The 26,345-nt window shown below is 44.6% G+C and overlaps 1 protein-coding gene across 1 annotated transcript in view; it reads right to left on the bottom strand.

Annotated features, from left to right (window-relative positions):
- Nucleotides 1-10,153: 10,153 nt before the first annotated feature.
- LOC149329961 (uncharacterized) overlaps nucleotides 10,154-26,345 on the bottom strand; it is a 30,369-nt gene continuing 14,177 nt past the window's right edge. Inside the window, exons 5-9 of the mRNA XM_089559332.1 lie at nucleotides 23,181-23,329; nucleotides 17,979-18,061; nucleotides 16,621-16,710; nucleotides 15,037-15,181; nucleotides 10,154-10,358 (exon numbers count right to left, since the gene is read on the bottom strand). Coding sequence (XP_089415458.1) covers nucleotides 10,154-10,358; nucleotides 15,037-15,181; nucleotides 16,621-16,710; nucleotides 17,979-18,061; nucleotides 23,181-23,329 — 672 coding nt within the window. The remainder of the gene's footprint in view (nucleotides 10,359-15,036; nucleotides 15,182-16,620; nucleotides 16,711-17,978; nucleotides 18,062-23,180; nucleotides 23,330-26,345) is intronic.

Genomic DNA, 26,345 nt, shown 5'->3' with positions numbered 1-26,345 from the left:
GACAGGCTGCTCGGGAAGAAAACTTGGGTCGCAACCCAATCCGAATCCCAGCGATGGCAGAACCTGCCATAAAAGGACAGTAACACATCGTTTGACTGCTTTACCACTGCGGCCAGGAGCGGTAGGAAGGCTGTCGTGGATCTATGGATGGAGAGAATGGCCAGTTGCGCATACGTAGACGTTAGCCCACTATCCCTATTCAAACAACTGCCATCCCTGAAAACTTGATGCGAACACCGGAACCGCAGCGAAAACCGAACTGCCAGCGCATCTAATTCGCACTTGGCCTAGTCAAGCAAATCGACCATACTTTTTTTCTCTACGACTATTGCGCTCACGCTGCACGTCGTACACAGTACATTCAACTGAAATATTTATCTCTCAACTGAACTTTAAAGGGAAGGAGGCGACGCAGTGAGAGCTAGAAAAATGTTCAGGGGGCTTGGCAGCTATAGGCAACTTCGGGGCTATTTAATAGTTTCAAGCGAAGTTTATTACAGCACATCGAGGCAAGCAAAAAAGAACATGTTAGATATAACTTTAAGGGGCAAAGGGGCGGGGGGCGGTAGCTAATAGTGTGAATTAGCGAAAGAATGTGCGTTAATGATATCCTTGTTAAAATTAATAGGATGTGATAGCTACGATAGGGTGTGTAAACACTGTTACCTCATAGTGACGGAATGGATTACATAGGCCACTTTCTATGTGTTGTCCATTTTCTGTTGTCCATTCCGCGTCCAGTCGGTCCTCTGTCAGTGGTGACTCAGATATACCCGCGGCTCTCAAGCGTCTGTGACATGATGCTTGAAAGTCGTGAGTGTATGTGAGTGACCAATGACATAGGACCCGATGGGCGTGAAACGGACAGTGCGAAATGGACAGCGTATAGAATACGGCCCCAGGAGAAGGAAATCGCAGCATGAGGCGACAAAAGATGAGCTGGGCGGTAGATGTTAAGAAGTTTGCGAGGAAAAGGGGCCGCGGCCAGCGGAGGACACGGTTAATTGGAGGTGAGCGCAAAAGGGTTTTCTATTGCAGAGAACGTAGTAAGGCTGTCGTATATTATGATGTAGTGGCGGCATGACAAATGAGGTGGTGACGGCGCAGCGCTGTCGCAAACATTAAGAGAATGCGTGATCAACATCGTTATGGGTAGCCCTCCACCTCGTTTCATGTTCTATACTTTCCATGACTGTTAAGCACATACATGCACTAACAAATTCTAGTGCTAGAGGCATTTGGTGGGGCTAGATACGATTTTACAGCCTGCAAAAGAAATAGGCACAACATGCAATTTTTATGACCGGCCAAAGGAGCCGTCAATAGAATAGCTGCAGCAACATTCCACGGCCACATTGAAATGAAGAAAGATGGCAGCAGGCGACTGAAGAGGTTGTAAAAGTAAAGCGGGGTTTGTGGGGTTTAATGGTACAAAGGGACTCGTGTTATGAGGGACGCGCGGCGGAGGCATCCCGAAAATTTAGACCACGTGAGGTCCTTTAACGTGGACTCCATTCGCACAGTACTCTGGACTCTAGTATTTTGTCTCCATTCAAATGCCATCGCCATGCCGGGATCGAACCAACGTCTTTCGGGTCAGCAGCCGAGCACCATGACCACTGAGCCACCGCGGCGGCTCAGGAAGAGTCAACGCCGCCCTACGCTATGCTGTGCCGGTCTTGTAAAGGATTTCAGCCTTACACCTACTACCGCCACGAGCGTGAAAGGAAATAGTATCTTACCTCCCGGACACGGAAGCTACACTCTAAAAATGGGAATTCATCGCCACCACATGCCATTGTTTGGAATGTGGAACCGGTGATTCGGATCAGTGATGCAGTATGTCCGCACTAGGTTCCGCTTGAAAATGTTCGGAGCTTTCGGTACTGCCTAGCGGCCCGTGAAATTGGATAACAAAAGATTTCATCTTTGCTGTACATTAGTGTAACAATTTGAAACCCTGTTTGCATCATTCACGAGGTTACAGCGGGATTACGCCAAGCTGTAATGAATATCTGACAGGAATATGCGAAATTGCCTCTGATTTACCTGTTGACTTCAATTAATTCCTGCTGGGCTCCTGTGCTGAGGAAATCTTGCACAAGCTTAGCGTCAAACAATAATAGCACAACATATAAAAAAAAAACGCGCTATGTATTCCCGAAGTAGAGGACTTATTTTCTGCGACTACTGCACCAAGTGAAAGCCGAAGAAGAGACTGCCGTAGTAAAAAGGATACAAAGTAGAATATAGGGCAGAGGAGTACAGAAAGTAGCAACCTAAATGCTGATTAATTTTGCCGTGAAAACTCACTGACAGCAAAAGAGCTTCGCTATTTTAGTAGCCCCGCCCCGAAAGCTTATTAGTTTCTTGTGATTTAGAAATATAATTGGAGTGAGTACTTGCCTTTTTTGTTATTTTCGATGTCCTGAACAACAATAAAACACTTCCTATCAGGGTCGGCGTACGTGAGCTTCACAGTAACTTCTTTTTGTCCTAAAGGATTCACAGAAATAGAACCGCGCAATGAGCGATGGGGTATCATGTATGTAAACTTTTAGCTTTAAAATATGTCGCTTTTGGCTCTGTGAAGAGCAGATTTACATTAAAATGTCCACTCGGCCAAGTGGCAGTAAAGAAAATTAAAAGCTTCAGTTTCACCTTTCATTTATTTGAACAAAAAGAAGACAACGGCTGCAGTGAGCGTTCTAACAAGTGAATTATACGCGAGCCAAAATTAGAATGTGAGTGGTCACTCTCAGAAAAAACGCTCTTAAACGTCCGGAAGGATTGCAATTTAAGTGTGGTAGTGCAATTTTTCTGCCTGGTAGTACGTGAGAAGCTATGAATCATGTATATTGTCATGTAAGCAGGCGGTACTACATGTAAGCAGGCGGTTACGTAACGTGGCACAGTTGCGGTGCCTGGCAAAAGAAGCGAATTTACATCATTTTACATGAATGCATGCTTATCTTCCGGCTGTGCCTCCAGGGCTTAGATTTGGTTGTTGATTGTGGGCGCAGGCTAAAATAGCGGTGAATTGTATGTGGAGGTTAAGGCTTGAAGACGTGTACGGGAGCAGATCGCTACGCTTTAAAACCCTTTTACGTCTGCCCCTACATTCGTGCATCGGAAGAGAGTGAGTACTCATCTGTGCTCTTAAGATAGATTTTAAGGTCGCCAACTTTCTGTGCTGCATGCCTGCCATCTTTGAAACAATGTATATATAAATAGAAGTTGTTTGGAGTCGAAAGCTTACGTAGGTATTAAAAGGCGCCAATGTGGTATCTCGAAAAAAGATTTTTTGCACTCCTGAGGAGGAGACAAACTGCACATAGAGAAAATGATAAAAAAATAATGAGGATTTAGTTTGAGTTTGCTGGTTGCACGTGATAATGCTTGAAGTGTAGAGCATGCTACAACTAATATCTAATTAGGTATTATGGTGAAAACCGTCAAATCGGAAGAGGAAAAAAGAGTGAATCATCAAGAAAATAAAGTAATCAGTAGCAAATGGCACCTTGCGCATCTGGCTCGGGCGTCCAGAATAGGGCGGCGACAGGGCGTGCGCGTCAGTTAGTTGAGCAGCATCTTGCTCTTCGTCGCGGAGTTTCTGAGAGCCATTTTTGAACCCCAACACGAGTAACTGCTGCGTTGTTGGCTGCAAACGCCCTTATCGAAAGTCATCGGCGACCAAGTTGTACCGCTTTCGTACTCTACATGTAGAGCAGAAACGGCGCGAACGTCCGGTTTCGAAGGTAAGCTCCTCATAGTCTTTCTGCATAATTTTTTTCATTTTATATGCATTTCTTCTAGGCCCAATTGAACTCTAAACGGCTGCGTTCTAGTTATATGTGTTCTTGGAGTAAAACAACGTAAGTATTTGAAATAATACCTTCCTTGTTTCTTTTGCCATGCCTCGGTTGTCGGCGGCCTGCGGGAGTGGGCGCCTCTACTTCAATCTCGTCTACAACAAAAGTTTTATGGATGGCTATCTGGCTGCTGTGCCAGGTAGTCATCCCACCCGGGACGGGATATCTGTAACTGGTGGCATTGAACGCAGTGCCCTTGTCTAAGGCACCTAACAACCGCAGGGTTCCTTTAACAACGAAATTTTTTTGTCTACATTCTTGCGGTCGCGACTTAAGTTTATTACGACGCTAAAAATAAAGCAGTGCCAGAGAGGTTCACTCAGGGAACAGGAAATGTAGCCATAGCTTACGGAAGTTGGTACAGAAATTAATCTGGTAGGGCTTTTGTAGGCTATGGTCAAGCATTTCGGCACCCAATATTTTATTTTATCAAGGACTTCTCAAAAAGCCAGTTGGCGTTATAAACAAAGCATTTACGAGCATGACTGTCTAGATGATGATCGTAAGTTTTTAATATTTGAGCTTTATACGAATTATTTTCAACCCAATCTCAGTGCCTTGGGATGAAATACAAGGGAAGTATGGATTCCCGGGCGTGAGATGAAAAAAATTGATGCGGAAGTTGGAAAAATAGGCATGTCCAGAAATAGCATGTCATTTGAAGCGAAATAAGAACGTTTAATGAGAAAACGATAAAACTGTTCAGAATTATTATGCTATATCCTTATACTCAGTAGTTGATCCTGACCTTTGAGTGGGCCCCCGAAATTATAGATTAAATACGTATATAAGTCACGGGAATTTTTTTTTCGACAAATGGAAAATCATAAAATCTTGAAATGTATAAATATATGTAGAGTGTGCCAGATGAAATTCTTTTATTAGTGTTTTCTAGCATTCCTGAGAAGATCACACTCGTAAAGACTTTGCGAACTGGCTAAAATAACGGCTACTGCGGGTCGATTCGTCCGTAGAAATGCCTCATTTATCGCCCACTGCGATGTCTCTCAAATAGCGTGGAAGTAAAGCTTTCATTGCGTGGCCACTGCTCTACCGCGTATATTGCTCGCAGTGCTTGTTTCTTATCCTTAATTGGGGACGCGCCCGTTTAAAAAAAAACAAAAAAATATAAGATTTGGATTGCATATTTTGTGGAGCCCGGACGTTTCTGTAACAAGTGCCTTTCATCCTGAGAAGAAGATTTGTGTTCAATTCACTTTCAACCCATCTTTCGCCTTGACGGGTATTAAAATTCATTCTTTTTCATTGTTTTAAAATGCTCACCCAATTTAGAGACTCAGATTTCTTTTGCTTGAAAGGAGCCTTCAGGTCTTGTAATCAGGAAAATGAACCTAATCCGCCTTTTTGACTACGCAGCTGCCCATGCACCCAACCCATTGTAGGAGTGTCAATCAAGACACTAAGTATAAACAAAGTGGCTGCCTCTGCTGTCTGCAGTCGTGCTAGTAACTTGAGTACGACATATCTGACGATGCCAACGATTTTCCTCAAGTATGACTGCGTGTCTCAGTGTGTAAACGGAAGCCGCCTCGGCATTTTTACGTTTCCAAACGCTTAATCCACGAGGCGGTCTCTTGTCACACGAGCCTGCTTAAGCGTGGCTCAGATAACCGCAGTTTTCACCAACCGTGATTACCGCTGTTCACAAGGCCGACCAAACCGCTGTTACGCCGCAACCACGGTTATCACGAAGCGAGTTTAGTGAGCTCAGTTTGCATCGCTAACCGAGAAAATGGCGCCTTCTGTGGACACAAAGTTTCTGTGAGCGTGTGAGGGTTAAAACCCTAGAGCGGGCCCTCTTCAACAACGCATGTTTTTAGGTCAAAATTACGTTTCGAGAAGAACATAATAAAATAGGCTGCGTAGAGTGCCGTCGGACACCGCTCTTATGCAGCCTTCGAGTACCGTCCGACGGGTCAGTTTAACGCGACGCGTGATCGGCTGCGGCGGTAGCATAGTGCTCTCGTGCACTGGCCAGCGAAGCTGGTCTTTTCACGCAGCCGCGGGTTCGAAACCCAGTCGCGGAAATATTTAGTTTAGTTCTACATGTGCTGTTGCAATATATGCTAAGTTTCGTCAAGGTCACCTTCAAGGTCAAGCTTCACACCAACTCGGTGAGTGGTGCCTCCGCAATAAAGGGAGCACCCTTTATTGCGAAACTGTCTTTTAATGTCTGTTAAAGGACAGGTTGCTCCCTTTTCACTCGCCTTCAGGCGTAATACTCTTTGGAGGGCGGAGCGCGGGTCACTGCTTCTAATAATAATAAAAAAAATTGCGAGGACACTTTGGCAACGAGGACACCGTGGCGTGCTGACTTCCGGTGGATGTGACGTCACACTGTTCCTGTGGCTATATCGATACCGAAACTGCACATCTTTCGGGTATCTTAAGTGTTAATTACGCTCAATTACACATTCCTCCATCTAATTTGACACACATCGGACGTTTTTCCGACCATTCTGTGGCAATTTTCACTATGCCATGACGACTTCAGGTGGATGTGACGCCACAATGATCTTGTGGCTATATTGACGTTCGCTCTATTTCGACGCGATTTCAACATTTGTGCCTATAATTCATTAACTAATCAAGCTACAGTCATGAAACTTAGCTTCTAGCTTCATGTTTTCCTTCTCTATCTGAAGCAACGATTGGCTTTCTTCTAGCTTTTTTAGTTTCCGAGTGTGACGCATGCCACACACTTTGTTAACGGTCGAGCCATTAAAGGTTTTCGCCTTAAAATAGGCTGCGTACAGTGCCGTCCTATAACGCTTTTATGCAGACTTCGAGTACCGTCCGGCGGGTCAGCAACAGCATACTGCAGCACCGTCCCGCGGTGCTCAAGCTACGGATTTAACACCTTAACGTCGAGAAAGGTCCAGTTCCTACCTTTTCGTTAAAAACGTCGAGAAAGGTCCAGTTCCTACCTTTTCGTTAAAAACGTCGAGAAAGGTCCAGTTCCTACCTTTTCGTTAAAAACGTCGAGAAAGGTCCAGTTCCTACCTTTTCGTTAAAAACGTCGAGAAAGGTCCAGTTCCTACCTTTTCGTTAAAAACGTCGAGAAAGGTCCAGTTCCTACCATTTCGTTAAAGTTGGGGACAAGTTTGCAACACTCCGAGCACCGTATACCACGAGCTTAACGCAATGGTGCCGCCCGCGAGCGCGGCGGACGGCAGTGCTCTGGCTCTGAGCTTCTCCGAGGTCGTCGCGAGGCGTAATTTTTAATGCGAAAGCCTCTAATGGCTCATACTCGCGGCCATGACTCTGTCTTTACATCCGTCCGTCCGTTCGTCCGTCACATAAAATGATTGTGATTCGTGGTTTTACAACAGATGACACCACTCCTTCTAGCATGCTAACCACTATGCTACGCCGACTTGCTGCCAACGCATATGCAGTTCTCCCTGTCTAGCGTAAGGACGCTGGAGAGCGTTGCGGGACAGGCTTTCGCCTCATGAAACTTTACGTCTCCAAAGTGCCCTCTCGAAATTTTTTTTTCGCATCAAAGCATACTAGCCGAGTGCGCCTTGGAACTGACCAGTGGTATAGTAAATGATCTACTCAGGCCAGTGTCTTACCCACAATTTATTAACGTGTATTAAAAGAACGATATATGACCGATATTAGTGACGCGCCTTAGCAGGGGAGCTGGCGTTCAAGGCTGCACGAAGATTGGGTCAGCTGCGCTGCACAAACAGCAGCTGCTGCGCTGCTGCTCCTACAAGCAACTCTGCACAGGTTTTAAATGCTCAAGGAGGATTCATTTTTAACATTCATTTATCCCGCCGCTTCTTATTTTCGAGAACAAGAAAGTTTAGCAATTTTTTCTGACGCTGGCAAAAGGGACCCGCCGTAGAGATTTTGCCTCGGCACTGATGTCTTGCGGGAGGCGCTGTACATTACGCTGTAAGATATTTACAGAGGCAGCTTCATTCTACTGAATGCAGCTTCAGAGGCAGCTTCATTCACTACAGAGGCAGCTTCATTCACTGCCTATGTGCCTACTGGCACATAGGCAGTGATTTCAAAACAGTTTAGAGTGGGGAAGAATTTATTTAGATCAATATTATACACAACGGTGAAAACGAAAAGAATTTCGAGAACAGGGAATAGTTCCATCTAGCACCCGAAAGGCGGTTTGTGCAAGAGCTGCGATTTCGAGTACCAAGCCCAAAAGGGAGCTGTCCACCCTTGATTGTGTGAAAGAGGGACGAACTCAATTCCAATGAAGCATTTTTTGCCTTTTAATAATATTTTTCTATACGCACATCTTCCTTCGCTTATATGTTATTGTGCAGTTCAAGCACTGCCGATTGTTGTCCAGTTTGTGAAGCTGAACGAGGTTTGGGCCCAAGTTCCGCGAATGCCATGGACCTTGCCTAAGGTTTCTCTACTATTCTGCCTATTTCAGATCAAAATAAGAGCAGATATTCCCTGCAGAACAGATATTCCGCTTTAACCGACGTCTACGATCTCACTTTGTAAGCGGTTGGTGATAATCTCAAATCATCAATAAGGAGCGCACGATAATAGTAGGCGGTAGGGACGTTATTCAGGATCGTAATAAACTCTCTCAGCGCACGAAAGATGTGATTAAGATAAAGAAACTTCAAAGCATGAATGCCTGCACCTCCAGAAATGTAGCATAACAACACTAGTTGTAATTGATAATGAGTAAACATAAAGTAAACGTCCTAAAGAAGTGTATCACATGGAAGTAAACTGAAGAAGTAAGGAGGTAATTAGATACGTTTCTGTAACAGCCGCAACCGCTATTTCTACCTTCTCTGAGTGTATGCACCCTCTGAATATCAGCCATGAGCTTCCGGTTGAGGGCACTATTTGGTTTCTTGACCTAAAGCTGGTTCCTGTGAAGCATGTTTGTTGGATGTATGAGCCAAGAGCTCAGAAGCCCCCATTACCCTTTTAGTCTGCGCATACGAAGCTGGTCAAGCGAGGAGTTGTGAAGACGTGCTTTTCAAATGCAGTTAGCGAGTCCGGCGCATGCCTGATAGAAAGACGTTTTTATAAGCAGGTGGACCGCCTCTGAGCAGCAGGATTCCTGAAACACATGTTAGTTTCGGTCGCTGAGAGCTTGCATCAGGAGCAGGAGTCCAAGACGACTGTAACTGATGGAGAAAGAGGCAGCAAGGTAGTGGTGGTACCATATATTCACAAGCTGTCACACTACCTCAAAAAGTAGCACAAATAGTGAGAGTGAAGGTGTCTATGTCTGCACCGGAAAGATTGTCCCGCCTTTGCAAGGCCCCTGTCCTAACAGCAGGGTTTAGAATAGTTGCACGATTCGGCATAGAAACCACTTTTTGCCGTGCACTGAGGAAATAATCTACAAGAACCCGCTGTCATGCGGCAAGGCGTACATTGGGCAGTAAGGCAGTTAATGAGCGGTTAAACGAGCACCGTAGGAAAGTTATGGATGGCGGTTCCAGCAATTTGGCACGGCATGGTCGTGCTCATAAATGCAAGCCTGGTTTTAAAGAATGCCAGGTGATTGGTACGGATGCGGATAGATTACACAGAGAAATTACCGAGGCCGCTGCAATCGAAAAAGCTGCACTTGAAACCAGCGTCAGCAGTCCGTCATTGTCGCTGACAAAGAAAGATAGAGCATTTTTAGACTCAGGGCAGTATGCCAACGGGTAAAACGTGTTGAATTTCCTTTTTAAGGTCGTTCACAAATTGAATTGTCTAATCTGACACGTATCGTTTTTTCTTCATGTATAAATTCTATATGGACCAAATAAAGCCTTAGTGGAAGTTAGCGCTTGTGTTTCTCCCCGGAGTTCTTGCTGCGTTATGGAGCATAACGCATACCCACTAGCCCGAACCATCACCTTGTTAAGGAAGTGAGCTCGGGTGAAATGTCTAAAAAAATTGGGTGACACGACAAAAAAGGAATGCGCTGACCTCACCCTCTCAGACCAGCAGCTGTTACAGTTGACAGCTGCGCCCCATCTCATCCCTCCCGGTCTGCAAGAGGTTCGCTGGAAACCGCTGAAGGCTTCACTTCGCATGGTGGGCGCCGTTGATCTGGACAAAGGCCTCTCAAACACTTCTCCTCACAAAGGCACGCCCATGATGAAGTTCATGGATGCATCCATGACAGGCGAGCCAAGCCGCTGATTCCCGCTTGGTCGGACCTGAGCTAGAGGTCTGTTCGGTGGAAATGCACGGAGAGAACTCCTGCGAACCGCCACTGCACAGACGTTGCACAAGCCTGGCCAATCAGGAACCGCGTATCAAGGCCGGGTCTGGTCCTTGCCGTGAGGCAAACCTGGACCGCCATGCAATCCAATCGGCCTGAGCTCTAATCCGGTGGGTGATATTTTCACCACGCCCAGGTTGGAACCCGCAACCTCCCATCCCACGATCATGCGGTTCTGTGCCGCACTCATGGGCTGGCTGGCATTGTAGGGTTGCACGGGGCTTAAATGCTTGGAAGGTCTAGGGGAATCCGTGGCATTCGACTCCCTTTACATAAACTGTTAGCGCTGCTGCCGTGTGCGCACCATGAAGTCGGACAGGTCAAAGTGGGGACATGCCAGTATTGGAAATCTTCGAAGAGTGGATGGAGTGTAGGCGTATTCGATTCTTTCACCGCATAGAATTATTCGAGCACGAAGTTGTTCGAATGCTAGCGATTATATTCGTATTTTTTTTAACGCTTTATGAATAATACGAGTATAGGACGAATATTCGCAAGGTAAATGGGGTTCCGCGTCATTAGACGCCGTTTTAACAACTCCAGGATTAGAGCTGTCGCCATGGCCGTACGATCGAGCTGGGTGAAGGAAGAGTAGGGATGCGTAAATGTTTAAATTTTTTTGAACAGCGAATAAAATAGCCGCTGATTATATTCATTGAAGGGCCGCCGCGGTGGCTCAGTGGCTATGGTGCTCGGCTACTGACCCGAAAGACGTGGGTTCGATCCCGGCCGCGGCGGCTGGAATTTCTTTGGAGGAGAAATTCTAGAGGCCAGAGTACTGTGCAATGTCAGTGCACGTTAAGCCGCCGCGGTGGCTCAGTGGCTATGGTGCTCGGCTGCTGACCCAAAAGACGCGGGTTCGATCCCGGTCGCGGCGGCTGGAATTTCTTTGGAGGAGAAATTCTAGAGGCCCGTGTACTGTGCGATGTCAGTGCACGTTAAAGAACCCCAGGTGGTCGAAATTTCCGGAGCCCTCCACTACGGCGTCTCTCATAGCCTTAGTCGCTTTGGGACGTTAAACCCCATAAACCAAACCAAACCAAACCATATTCATTGAAGGAATTAAATTGTGCACGTCTGAAAATTTTCAAAACTACTCGAACATGCTGTGGATATTTAAAATGTCTCGCGTATAATTCGCTAGGAATTCGAGTCGGACTCGCCGTAGTTTTCTTTGACGGGTGTATAAAAATCTGGAGCCGCTCTGACACTGAACATAAATCGGCCGCAATTAAAGTGCGCTGCTTTCGAGTGGCAGTGTTCATAACGTTTACCTAGAGCCTCTAAAATCTGCCAGCCTGACAGCAGTAAGCCAGGTTAACAAACCCCACTTTGAAACCAGGTCTTAGAAACGACGACTAATAAGGAGCTATTCATTGAGTTCTTTCAAGTTTTAGCGATATTTTTTTTTAATTCATTAAGCAGCAAGCAATATTTTTTTATGCAATTTGCTTCTCGAAAACATTGCTTGAATTCATCACATATTAAACAAACGTTTTGTAAAAAAATCTGAAAAACTTGAGGAGGGGTTCTATTCATTATAGCGGAAAATATTCAAAACAATTTCTGGCAGCAAACACGGGATACAAAGTAGTCTGACAACAAATACTTGGTCTTATACACTCATCCTCAAAATTAAACAAAACACACTCTTCAGCATGGGTTTCGCGGCCAAAAGCACAGCCAAGAACATTTATTATAATCCTATAGTGCACGTAACTCACGTAGCGCCACACAAGACCTGCACCGCTCAAAGGGAGAGCTACTAGGGTTCAGTCCAACAAAACTCGCCGAAGTTTGCCGGAATCTGAATCACAGCGATTTCGTAAAATCCTCGACATGGGATAAAGAAGAACGAAAATTTTTGCAACAAGTGTTTCTTTGCATTTGTTCTCAGACTCACCGACAAGCATACTTCTGCTCTGCATGTCGCTGCGAGCGTGCACGTCACTTCGTTCATGGCGTCCAAGGGCTCTTTGGTTGCCGTTACCAAGAATGGTGACGGACAGTCCGACAACAGCGAACCGTTATTGGCGATAACCGCAGTTAAGTTCCGTCACCGCGGCTAAGTATACCCCCAGTTAGAGTGCCCGTGTGACTAGGATAACGCTAAGTAGTGATCAAAGCTGTTCGCCAGCTGGATGATCATGACAGCTGTTGGATACCAATAATAATAATAACATAATAATAATTTGAGCTTAAAAAACAAAGAACTGATTAACGTTGGACATTACAGAAGATATCAATTGAATAAGAAAATCTAGTCATAACATTCAAAAGAGTGGACACATAAAAGACAACATAATGCTTTTTACACTTCCAAAAACAAAGACCCAAGATCTCTTTCGATACAAGCTTAGGGGATTCGGGGAGGAGAGGTAGCGCCTCCTATACAGTTGTCGCAAATCCTAGTTTTCTGGTCCGGCATCGGCGCATGCGATGATAAGTTACGCATAAATCACATTTATATTTAAAAGTATGACACCCAAATGTCGTAGAAAACAAGCTACCAATAAATCTACGTATGTGAAAAATTTAAGCGCGAACAACCAAGTCTTTCTGTACATAAAATTTTGCTTTTGTTTTTTTGAGCGATGAAAAAACTCGACATATATAAGGACACACACACAGGTAAAGGAACACGGAAGTTGATAGGATAATTAAGACACGGTTTTAAAAGAGCTAATAGTCTTTGAGGCAGCTGCAGGCATTAGGGAGCTTATTTTCTTGTGAAACTTTTTTTCACAGGATAAAAAAAAGGAGAGAAAATAATAGCTCAGATATGAGATGATTTAAAACAGCCGAAGAACAGACAAACACATGTCGCCAGTCAAAGCCTGACTCATGACCTCCGTATGTACCGGACGGTGCTTTCTCTGTAAGTAGTATGTATAAATAAAGCTAATTCAGCTTACCTGTGATTTGGTATTTGACTGCGTTTTCTTCTGCGTGGTTTCTTGTTTTTTTAGTGGTGACTGTAGCGTTGAATGCCGATCTATTTGAAGATCGACAGAGGGCATGGCAGAGGGAAATGTAGCAGTGACACATGAAATATTATTCGTGTGCATGCAAGTAAAGCTAGGGGACTGAGAGAATAAAAACAACTGGGAAGTTTCACGTTATTAAAGAACAAAACAACAACGTCAAGCACTTTTAGTTGAGCGTACATGCTGAGCATGCGTTCGCACAGGCCAGTGTCATGTTGTAATGTTTACTTCATGACACGATCAATTTAATGTTGCAAGTGGGTTAGGGTAACTGTGGGGTCATCTACTAGCAATAAGTCATAGCGCTTCAGGTTTTGGTAGAAGATACTATTTCCGCCAGTACTGATGACAGTGATTAAGGCAGCAATAGCCTGCGTTTTTTCGGAGAAGGAAACTGAAGAAATAAAAAAATCTGGAAGTTTAGATAAATCTTGTAAAGTTATCGGTCGGACTTCACTGCTGGAACGACAGCCTACAGCTTGTCGGCAGCCTACACACAAAAACAACTATTTATAGAGCACCTAGGTGGCGCTACGTGGAATGAACATAAGAGTAAACATATGCGGCGCGATGACTTTTTCAGGCCTGTTTGTGCAGTAGGCTTGGGCCAAGAGCACCTGTATGTTAGACAGTTGTTTGCACATTTCTTCTTTTTTCGTGATTGTTCCCATCCGATTATTAGCACAAGTAAGCTAAACTGGGCTAGTCGGAGCAATTGCATCATCGAAAAACGTAGCGCGAAACACAAGACACAGGTAAGCGCTCGTGTCCTGTCTTCACCTTACCTGTGTCTTGTGTTTCGCGCTACGTTTTTCGAAGATCCCATTATTAGAGCATTCTTGCAGGTTAACTTCAGGACTACTTCCGAACTTAGTAGTTTCTTCCAATTTTACAGAACACCTCCGTTTGCTAGGCTTCATGCAGGAAAGGAAGCTTATGCATTCGTGCGTTTTTTGACAGTTGGGTTTTCAAATGAGTACTTATAATTTGTTTCGCGCAAAAATCTGTACAAGGATTTGATTTCGACGCTCTACCCGCCCCCACTGTATCGTTCTGTCTACTTTGGGCTCATGGGTCATGTTTTAAAGCGAGTGGGTAAAATGCCGAATTCTCCTTGAACCAAAACTTTTTTCTGTAAATTACACACAAAGTCTACCTGTAAACATGTGGCTCGATAGGAACAACATTTTTGTGTCTTGTGTAAGCTGTCGCTTGTGCAGTGTGCCTGAAACAATCGAACATTGTCTGATAGACTGCAAACACGCAATTTTGTTATGGGATGTGATGCAGAGGACGCTACAGAAAGATTCTCCTAAATTCCTACAGTGTACGCTATTTTGTTTCCCAACCTGTGCTATCGCCGCAGCAAATCACGCCTCGTGTTAAACTGCAACACACTCTCACGCTGTGCACTGCAAATTGTCTTCAACTTCGATCTGCGGCGGGAAAAGATCAGAGTAGCTGAACTTCTACAGGAGCTTCAGCTGAGTAAATGGGCGCCAGACGTGCCGACGACCAAGCAAAGAAAAACCATGAGCCAAACAAGCTAAACACATACTTTGACATGTCTACCGAGTTTAACTACGTTAAAACCCTACCAATGCTGTTCTTCAGTTATAGTAGTACCATGCATGTTTTTCGTCGATTTAAGATAGGGAGAAGGGACAGAAAATCGAGAAATTGCGTACTTAAAGTAGTGAGTAAAAAAGGCGAAAGGCAAGACCGATGTTTCATGGGAATACAAAGTGGAAAACACTGCTCAACTACTGTTGGGGAGAGTACCATGTCTGTTGCGTGTGACAAGCGCAGTAGGGTTTTCTTCTCGTCCACCGAGAAAGAAAGGCATTGTAAAACGCTGTGAGACACCTTTATTCCTTGAAAGCACTGTCAAATAGACGTAGCAGAACGCCCGCTTTCTAACTGTGCCTACTGAGGGGGCAAAATGGTGGGAAGGTTCTTGCAGTAGGGCTCGTACAGCACAACTTGCTCGCCCTTGCAGTTTGCATCGTACACGCTTGAACATTCTCTGGGCACTTGTGTATCCACAGTTTCCTCCGTTTGAACCAACTGACAACCTGCGTGGATAATGAAAAGAACCATAAATTACTGCATCATTTTGAAAGCGGTGAAGCAGTCGCAAAAAATGCCTAGAGATAGTGATCAGTTTGGAAATCCCGAGTAATGCCCCTCACCAACATACTGACCGCGGCCAAGAAGCACTACCTTGTTCCTGCAGGCATTGCAATAGACATTCTGCTCAGGAGTATCTATAGCAGTGTCGAGAAAACTTTATAGCCAAACATGGAATATAAGACATGTAATGGGCCGCGTTTTGTATATTTTCTTGGAAAACCTCAGTATGGAATTCAAGGATGAATATCAAGCAATCTCATTTTGTTCAAAGTTGGGAATTTGTTTGCAGAAACTTAGCCCGTTGTAATAAAGAACAAATGTTGTTTTACACGAAGTGCACCCGGCCAAATCTTTAACTGGCTCGTGTGTTTCATCGCTAAATGCACTTTGTAAAAGGTTCTTTTCGGCTATACTGCTCGCAAGTGTCACGCAATTTTTCTGAAAGTATTAGGCAAAAGATACTGTTTCGTCTAACATAACTAAAATATATGAAGCACTGCTCTCCTGGCCACTTGATCTTAGATAATGCTGAAGTGCATTGACGTTACGGTGGTCGAGATAAACTTAGAACATAGAAGAAAGAATGATTTTTTTGCCTATACCTGAAATTTCATTAGTCTGGAAAGTTGAAAGGGGTGTTCATAAACAAACATTTTTTTACCTCAAATATTGACCGAGATTAGTTCTGGCAGTGCGCCAAGCTCGAAAGTTTTAGGAAAAAATCGAGGGTACCGAGAGCAAACTTTGATGCTTTTAGCTCTGAACAACCTTAAAAAAAAACGAAAAATTTTCAGGCCTCAAAACTGTTCGTGTTACTGTTGTATACGACATCGAGGTCTCCAAAGCTGGTCAGTAGTAGGCCACCAATGTTGTTCACTTTCTATGAACTAGTGTGCTGTTGTGCGTACAATGTATTCCCGCGAGCAGTCTGCAGTTACATGGAAATTTGTACTATTGGTGAAATGGAAACTACGAAATAAGGCAGGCTGAATTCCCAGGAATAAGATAAAAATCAGGGCTTCATAACTTTTCTTTTGCTGTATTGTGTCCCTGCGTTGTTTTCTGCTCACATCTTCCCGAAAAAAGGTTACAAGGTTGCCTATACATCCATTTTTTCTAATCCGGTAGAAAATAGTACTGACAGAATAAAAATTGTCCTTGTCGCTGAGCTACGCGCTTTACAGATGTACAGCAGATTTATTTGTGGTCCCTGTCGTAACCTTCGCTATTGGCAAAGCCTAGTTCGAGTATTTTCAAGGTTAGCATGTCAAGAAATAACTATTAACAGTTAAGAGTAATAAAATGGGGGCATTAGGGGGCAAAAATATTTGCCATTCCTACATGCTTTTCTATTTTAACACTAACCTTCAAGAACGCCTACCTTTTTTTCCGTTGCCAAGGTCTTCTACGAGGATCAGGCAAGTCTTCCGTGGGTTGATGTACATGAGTTTGCGAAGCGTGGCTGGGAATTCTGCGGTATTCAGAGAAACGATAGTGTCATTTTGGCAAAGTGAAAAGTGAGCAATTTCCTCACTTTCACCGAACATTGTTTCGGCAGTTTGTCCACTATAATTTTACTGAGAAGGTTGGTGATTTAATTAACAATGTACTAATCAAATACTTGTGCACGAAGATCACTACCTTACAAATAACTGGAGGTAGTAAAAGTAGTTCTAGTGAAAGTACATTCCTCAAGCAGCTAGAGAAGAGCACTAGTCACGAACAAAAAGGCTGTAGCATTTAGCACAAAACTGGATAGACACCATTTTCGTACATGCTGCTAGGCTCCAGAGTGGTCTGTAGGCTTTGCTCGTAAAATCTCCGCACACATTGTAAAAATATAAAAGCTGCATGTTCACTGCGACCAGTGCCAGCCATCAGTGAGACCCATACAACAGGGTGTGGCGGTCGTGAATCATGCACTCTGGATTCGACATATTGGGCAGTACGCGCACAAATCACCGGGCATAGACTAAGAATTAGAAAGCAACAAAAGCAAATATCAGGATGTGTGACCCATGCTTGAAAGGCGCTCTACGTATTGCACGGGTAAATCTAACTCTTTCTGTTTTATACACTACCGAAATGTCCCTCTCAGTTACAGGGTAGTGGCTATAGAACACAGAACACCTGGAAATCATTCAGCCTCGGTGTTCGAACACGGCAAAACAGCGGTATGATTACAGAAGTAACCTGCTGGTCAGGCTTCGGTTCTCTGAAAGCTCATGCTGTAACATGTGCGCAAGTCCCATTTGTCAAGGACAGCTTTTTATGTTCTTTATTACTAAACATTCTCCACACCTGTTAGCGGTGCTGTACTTTCTGTGGTCAGTAACACAAAATAAACTATACAGTAAAAATCTCCTCACGTAGCAATATTGAGAAGTACATGGAAAATGGGACTACAGAGGAGAACATACATTCCATGGCTTGGGTTTAGAGATAATGTAAAGACACCCTGCATTCTCGAACTACGCGCTGCTTGTCGTGGTAAACATATGACTTTGCTGCCAGTCACTATGGCTAGACTGCATAGTGAGCACCTTCAGGCCTTCAGACAAGGTATTATCGGCGACAAGGCTTCCATAAAAAAAACTCTGCAATTTACCTGCACTAGCATTGAATTTGTAACGTAGGTCTAAACAATGCCATCATGTTCTGCTCTCATTTGACATATATTTTCGTGCCGTTTTACCTTAAATGTGCTCAAACACAATTACGTTAGAGAGGTCAACTTACCCGGGAAGATCTTGTACACCGCTGCATTTGGGGCCATGTGCGGTGGAGTTGCTAAAATCCTCAAAGACGTATTGTACCCAAAGCTGAAATAAAAGAGAAAAAAAATTACCTCGAAATCATCTGTTCTGAATATAACGACTTGTGGTCAATTTTGGGCAGGTTCTTAGGCGGGGAACGCCTGAGGACCTATTAGCCGGTGTCAGCTACTCCAACTTTTTTGTCGCCTGCTATACACACACCATTGATGTGACAAGTTGCAAAATGAGGTCATTTGATGCAGACGAAATTCTTAGTGCTCAAAGAGGCGTAGTTTTTTTTAATGCACAGGAATTAAATGGAACATTGTCATGCTAAGCTTTCAACGGTTGTTTGTCTGCCATGTTCGATTTCTGTAGCGTGTAACCGTTTCCATTGGTGTATTGCTGGAGAAGTTAAATATATTAGAAGGGGCTGACACGTCTTGACATTCGCTACTACTAATATACTACAAAACCTGTCACTTTATTACCTTGTGGTCGGGATTCACCCTCTCTAAACTAGATCTTTCCTCAATTTTGCAGGACCGTGAGCTGAAATTGGTGACAATTTCTTTGGATTCCATGTCGGGCGCGTGTCGGGCTGTGACAAACTTTCTCTGCGCAAAGCAAATCTGCAGTGGCTCATTTTTTGCGGCCTTAAGTGCCTAATGATACGATCCGCGATACGAAAGGTCTAATTCATTTATTTTGTGAATAAGGACAAAAATGTTGATATTGTAGCTTGTTTAGGAGCATACATGCTTTTAAAAAACAAAGATGCAATCTTGAAGATGCTGTCTCCAGGGAGCAAGATTAAAAAGGGAGCAATATGCTGCAAAACTAAGATTTTTTTCTTTGCGAGATTTTTTTTAAGTGTGACTATGTTGCGGTTTATTGTGAGCTCATCTCCGCACCATTTACGTATTAAGACGAAAGCCTTTAATGCCTCATCGTTGTAAGCAGAAGCTGTAGACAGAAATGTCACGCTTTTCAATTGGTCGAAACGGTCGTGACGTCAAGGTGCGGAAATTTCAAACGGGGCTAATTGTACTTTGGCTAGTAACTATGCAACCACTTAAATGTATCGTATAGTGATGCTCCAAGTGCGAATGAGTTTAGTTTTGATTAATCACCCAATTACCCTAATTAACATTTCTAATCACGCCAGATGAGTAAATAAAACTGAGGAGGAAATTGTTCAAGTTCGGCAATTGCTAACCAATCCGCCATGCCGTCTCGATGGTTTGGAATGAACAAAGGCGCGTCTAGTGAATACGGTGTCTTCGTTCACTCCCATCTTCCTCCCTGCCGTTACGGCGAGGTGTAGGTGTCCACCCAGATATGCGAGACATACATTTACTTTCCTCAAAAACAAATTCACCGACGAGCAAGGCGTACAACCGAACGGGTATTTACATCAAAACGCTGTGCATAAAAATCATAGAAAACAATAGTATTAATGGCTTTAGGTTACAAGCAGCTGAAGTTAAGCTGCTGGCCTATGCAGATGACGTTGCAGTATTTACGGTTGATCAGGGGAGCATAAGTGAAGCTGTCGGGTGTGTACGCGCGTTCAGCGAAGTCACAGGTAGTGGGGTTAACTGGTCCAAGTGCCTTGGGCTCTGGCAGAGATGGTGGCCATCCCACCCGGACCATTTCGCCAACGTACCGTGGGCGACGACCCCGGGCAAGTATTTGGGCGTTCCGCTCGATGCTTGTCGCGATAGCGAGGACTATTGGAAACAGCAAACTAAAGACGCACGTGACCGAGCTGGGAAATGGAAAGGCACCAGCCTTTCAATTTTCGCCAGAGCTACAGTCTGCAATCTTTTTTTTATTAGCAAACTCTGGTATGTGATGCAGGTTTTGCATTCCTCGCGTGTGAACGTTCAGAAGCTACACAGGATTTTTGCAGTTTTCATATGGGCGTCCGAATGGGAACGTTGTAGCAGAACGAACCTGTTCCGGAGGGTAAAAGACGGGGGGCTAGGGCTAGGGCACCTCTCTTTAAGGCAGCTGGTGAACCGTTTTTTGTTTTTTCGCGACGTCACAGACCCGTTCTTGCGCACCGTGTGCCAAGTGAAGCTGCGGCGATTGCTGCCGGAGTTTGTGGTATCCACAGAAGAGCTCTCTGGTGGAACGTTTGGTTACTACAAAGAGATTGTAGCAAGCGTTCGGTTTCTTTCGGCACGTTTTTCCACCGATTATTTGTGGAAAAGCAAAAGGAAAAAGTTGTACAATGATCTTTGTGATATTGTTTTCCCAGAGCCCATGTACAGGGTCTTGTACAGTGGAGGCCCGGGAGGGGATGTTTTAAAAAGGGTGAAGAAAATGCAGGTGCCACCAGGAGTAAAGACTTTCTTCTTTAAGTTACCCACCGGGACGTTACCAGCTAAAAAGTTTCTAGAGGGAAAGGATTTCTTTTTACCGTGGGGATCGAACTGCTTAATTTGTAAACAGCCTGAAACAATAGACCATGTTTTTTTGCATTGCTGGGAAGGGGTTTATTTTTGGGGCGTGTTACAAAGGACCATAAAGAAAGAGCTACCACTTGACGCGCACGGAATTCGCTATTTAAGCACTGATAATGAGGATGGGGCACCTTTTGATCGCTCTTGGGCCTCCACTGTATATGGCGCTCCAGAATGGCAGGCTACCATTGTGACAAAGACGCACGACCGGCCCGAATTTATTTTCGGGAAAGCATGGACTGGTTTCTTGCAATCCAAAAAGCAGCTGCGGAGCCTCCCGAGTGGCTCTCAAGACTAGAGCCGTTGTGTATGTTGCGGGAATTTTAAGCTGACGAAGCCAGTCTCGTGCTGGCGGACCACGACAGTGTTGTATGTATATAGCGTTATGTGTATTTTTGTTGTGCAATGTCATGAGCCAAAGACAGGCAATAAAGAAAAAAAAACGGGCGATGGCGTTCTATGGACTCCCGGGCAGGGTTGCAAGACGCTGTCGCATTTCACTCTTAGAGGCGAAGCCTAACATCTTAACGACGCATCAGTGACACAAGCAGCAACACCGCGCTTAAGCTTTCGCCTCACCGCACTTTAGATCAACAAAGTGCCCCGCTGAATTTTAGTTTATCTTCTTTCGTGAGAATCAAGTTTGTCAGATGTGCGGACCGATACTCAGAAGACAGTATTACTTCAATGAAGTGGTCTTGACTTCATTTGTATTCCTAGATGATTGGCCTCACAAGGTGCAGTTTACTTCATTGGCCCACGAAGCCTTCAATTTCGCTGTAGGGTGTCTACGTACACATTTAATGCAATCCATATGGTATATTTATTTGCTATATTTTAGCACAACAGGCTTCTGTGCAACATGCATCAGCTTTCTCGTGGCCGCTAGTTGCAACTGGCTACGAACCCATGAGAAGTTTGTTGCAAGTAAGGTTGTTCCGGCTCGTATTGCTTTCAGCATAATTTCTGAAATGAAGAGTTTTGGTGCCTTTGCACAATGTAGCGATGTTATTACGATAGCGCAGTCGTTATAAATGAGCGTTTTGAAAGTTGTTCTGTACTGCTTTTTCTACGGCAAACTAAATGGAGTAAAATTTAGCAGTGAAATGTTGTCCAGGGCACTTATGCTCTGACTTAAGGGTATGACACTATAGGGTTAAGCGGTTAATGCGTATAAAGGGTCTGTTCTGAAAGTAGTAGGACTGATATTTTCCTGGGCGAACGGGCAGACGAGAGGTGGTCTGCGCGTGCAGAATCGTTGAAGGGGGATATTGGGAATGCTGGGGAAAATCGGCAGTCGGCTCTCGGCCGTTGAAGAGAGGAGGTCGCTTGTACTGTGAACCCCTGTCGAAACGTCTCGTCCCGCAGAATCGTCGAGCGTTTACTGGAACAGCGATACGCGATCAAATTTTGAGTAAATATTGGTAAAACGGGCAAAGAGACTCACAACATGATTAAGGAGGCCTACGGTGACGCTTTCATGGGTAGATCAGGTGTTTTTTGAGTGGCACGAGCTTTTCCGAGAAGGCAAGGAAAGAGTGGAGGAAGACGACAGCTCCAGACGCCCTTCGACCAGCAAGACCAACGAAAATGTGTAGCAAGTGAAACATTTACTTAACAGCGATCGTAGAATGAGTATCAGAATGATTGCTGATGACTGGTGCATTCCTCAAACCAAAGTTTTTTGAGATCGTGACACAAATCTTATCCATGAGGAAAGCGTGCTCGAGGTTGGTGCCAGGAGTGTTGTCAGAGGAGGAAAAGGCCAACCGGTAAGATCTTCTTCATCATGTGAATGAGGACCCCGATTTTTTGCCCAGCACAAGGCGGCAACGCTGGCTCAACCCCCCTACAGCCTCTACTTGGCCCCGCCAGACTTTTTTCTATTCCCGAGAATAAAATTGACTCTCGAGGGGAAGCATCACTGATCGGTAGAGGTGGTTCAACAGGCCTTGACGAGGGAGCTATAACAGCATTCCGGTCCAGGCGTTCCTGGAGGCGTACGAAAACAGTAAAACTCATTGGCAGCAGCGTGCAGGTGCGGAAGGGTGCTACCTTGAAAAATTGTAATCGTTTGTACTTTTATCTTGAATAAATTTTGTATAAAAAAATGAGTCCTACTACGTTCAGAACAGACCATGTATATAAGCAATTCGACTTGACATTCATAGATTCCTGAGAGCACTCATCCCACTCGTGGCGGTGTGGTGCAGCGGCTAAGCGATGCGCCACGGCCCTGCGATGGCAAGTGTCGCCAGTCCGACCCTGGTTGCTCTCCCCGAGTAACCTCGGGCGACGAATCATTAACTTACCTGCCACGTGTTGTGATGACGCCACAACATCACGTGACCTAAGTGGTCCATCTAGGTTGCTTTTGCGGAAATTTTTGTATCAAAATGCCCATGACAACGATGCCAGATTTTCTGCCGAACGCGAGCCTTAAGGCAATCGCGGCAAAAGTATTGCGCGCTGAAGCAACCTTTCGATTCTCCCCCATTTGTCTTGCATAAAGCGCTTCGAACGTAAAGTGCTGTTTTAGAATGCGTGTGGAATCCTCGGTCATCTCCATTTTTTCTATTAGTACTAAGAATTGTTGCGATATCTGTTCAGGAGATGTTTGCGAAACTGTTATTGTAATGTCACATGCGCTGGGAAGAAGCTTGCAAGCAGATAGGGGCAAAGAAAGAAGAAAAAAGACCATAGGAGCCACTCACAATACGTCCGTGGTTCTGTTGAAATCAGCGCGCATCGTGTAAGTGAAATCGAAGAGAGATCCACTTTGCTTCTCCGCCGAGTGACAGCGGTTCAACGTCTTGTTGAAGTTTCGGTGTTTGATGTAGAGCTTCTCTTGCAGACCGATCATCTGAAAGCAACGCAAGAAACAAACAATTGTTTTAATTTAGAGTCGCTGTGCTTAGGCGCTACCATTTTATTGAGGAGCGGAAACCACCCCTGTTATCGAAAGCATCCTCCTGAACGTTAAGAAAAACAGTTTTTCTCGCTCAGCACCGAGATCTGGGTGAAATATAAAGGATTTCGCGAAATTCGTAAAAATTACAGGAAGAACGCTAACTGTCTTTTATTGAAAAGCAGCCAACGATACCAGTAAATAAAAGAATAAAAGATGCCCCTAACTTAAAAGACCGATTCAGTACCTCCTCGTTGAGAGTAGACGTAAGGATGAAATGCACTGCAGGAAACGAGTAGCATATTATTGTGCGCCTGATAGATACTAACAGCCGCGCTGGAGTCTTAGGAGTGCGTGCAAAATCAGCCACTCTTTCGTAAGCTTTCCTTTACGAGCGACAGTGATCTCAGCTTTATTAGCCGTTTATATAAGACGACTGGCGCGACCAAAGCACGTTACTGGCTGCGCTGACGGATTCAGTAGCAGGATGAATCTGTGAAGCCAGAATTATATGCTTTCAAGCATTTCACGGTTAAAAGGTACATAAAATAGCTATTGTTTACAGTACCAGCAAAAAGATGCTCTGCGCTGCATGTATATCTTTCAAAACTTCTGGTATAGCCTAACCATTAGTTCGCGGGATGTGGCACTGCTGCTCTTCCCAATAATCTAATTGAGCCTTGGCCGACACTTGAACACAGTGCAATGGGAAACGAAGCCTAAGCTTCAAGATCTTTAAGAGGTATCCTTTAAAGTGAGCTTTCCGAATCGCCATCTCGTTCGAATATACGTAAAGGTCAAAGCGAAAGAAGTGGGCACAATGAGTAACGGTCATCGGCGCTAGCTTTGGTTCCGCAGTATTTTTTATGCGAGAAACTTCACATTCATATTCGGACCAAAGCATTGTGAAATTAGCAGAGATGGGCAAGCTGTCCATAATATTTTTGCATGACGATTTATGCAAGACACCTCGGTCATATAACCATGAAGACGAGGGAAATAAGCACCTAACTTCACATAAAGCTAGGCATTCAGATCCGGAGCCACATTATTAGGCCTCAATTTTATTTTCATTTCATTCGGCCCGGCTGCACTGGTCGCGGCTCTTTTACGTAGGCCAGGAAGTGGCGTGTACGTCATGCTGGCAGTTGGGGTAACAACCGTAATGCAACCTGCTTGCATCACTACTGCATTTTCTTGCCTCTGTTGCTTGGTTTTGGTTTATGGGCTTTGACGACCGAAAGCGAGTCAGGCTATCAGATACGCTGTACTGGAGGGCTACAGATAGTTTAGACTCTCTTGGGTTCTTTAGCGTGCCCTGACACCGCGAAGTACGCAGGCATGTAGCATTTCGAATCCGTTAAAATGAGGCTTCCGCACCTCTGGACTCAAGGGACAAGCACCATACCCCCTGAGCCACCGCGGCGGCTTGACACCTGTTTCACACCACTAAGGAGCTTTATCTGCACTAATTGTGTCTGAAAGAATGGGCTTTCATGGTTGCGCGACAAATTAGCCCTGCATGGATCCCTTTAATGGGGTAAAATGAATGCGCTGCAAGTAGGGCGGCTTGCCGTTCCGCCTTCACCAGGCTGGCACTGCCTGTTATTGTTCGGTTGTTTCCGCAGATGCCGCTAATTACGCTCCAAGTGAACCCGCGAACAAATCAAATGGAGACGAAATGAATCAATACATAATATGGGCACAGAACTTTCTGCTGGTTGTGCGTGCTTCCAGGAATATACACAAATTTATGGACAATCGCATGCCTCACACCACACACAAAGGTAGAGCGGTTTTGACGAGGCACGGTGGGGAAAACCCTGAAAGGACGAATTAGATATCTATGGAGTCTTAGGTTCATCACGGAATTTATTTTAGAAAAGGTCTACTTATTTTAAGCTCATGACCACAAATAGGTTGGTAAAAATATGCGGTACGTTCAGCAGTAAGTAATCAATTCTCTTTTCCTGTCTTGATTTGAGGAACTGAAGACTCAGAAACTCAGAATGAAGAGAAAATGGCAGTAAGAGTTTGTAATGGGTACTAATGCGCGGCTCCGTTGATTTTGTTTTTTGGAACGAGTCGAATGACTGCATTTATCTGAATACCCAAATGTACGGTCTTCCTTTTCCTCTTGTGGTACTGAAATTTTCTGTTGTGGTAGCCTGCGTCACAAAGAAGTCTTGCACCGGATGTTAGTTATGCAACATTACGGTTAACCGCTTGATATCACACTGCGAATTTGTCACTCAGGCAAAATAAATTACCGCACTCCTACCACATAGCCTTACAGGAAACAACACCCGGCCTAATATAGAGGCTGCTATCAGAGTCGTGTGGCTAGGCTTAAAGCAAGCAACTCTGCAGAAAAGGCTTATAAGAGGTTTAAATATACAGCCTTAGGTGGGCCGCAGACCAGGCCTATTTCGTATTTTCACATCACAGTAAGTGCCAAGCGTATAGACAGAGATAGAAGAAATAAGGATCAACTTTCTGTTGATATCGGCAAAACGGTACAGGGAAATGGACAGCATAAACAAAGAAAAAGCGCTAAAAAGTTCCACACTATGTCAGGTTTTGCTGGTCGTGTGCGAGCGCTACTTTGTGTTCGTTTGTGAAACGAACTGCTCTACCCTTTCAATTTATTGTGGCACCAAACCAAAGGCAGCATAAATCGGGTACAATATCTCTAGTTATGGCTGATTAGTGAGAAGGGGAGATTTCAGAAACCCGGCCATGCCTGCTGCTTTATGTAAAATGAGCAACAAGGTGAAAGCTAGCAGCTGAAACTGAGTCTCCGCTTTGACGCATCTTCGGCATCGAAAGATCTGACTGCACGATCTTTACATCGTAGTTTGGTGATCTTTACATCAGCACTGCACATTTCCCACGCACGCTTATTGCTTTAAAAATTAAAACTAACGTAATAAATTGTCGGTTGTGTGCAAGTATACAACAATGCTGTAAA

This window comes from Amblyomma mixtum, chromosome 9 (genome assembly GCF_055824585.1).
Source record: "Amblyomma mixtum isolate Tamu chromosome 9, ASM5582458v1, whole genome shotgun sequence".
In the NCBI taxonomy this organism is placed as follows: domain Eukaryota; kingdom Metazoa; phylum Arthropoda; class Arachnida; order Ixodida; family Ixodidae; genus Amblyomma; species Amblyomma mixtum.
This window is presented reverse-complemented; position numbering and strand designations above follow the sequence as displayed.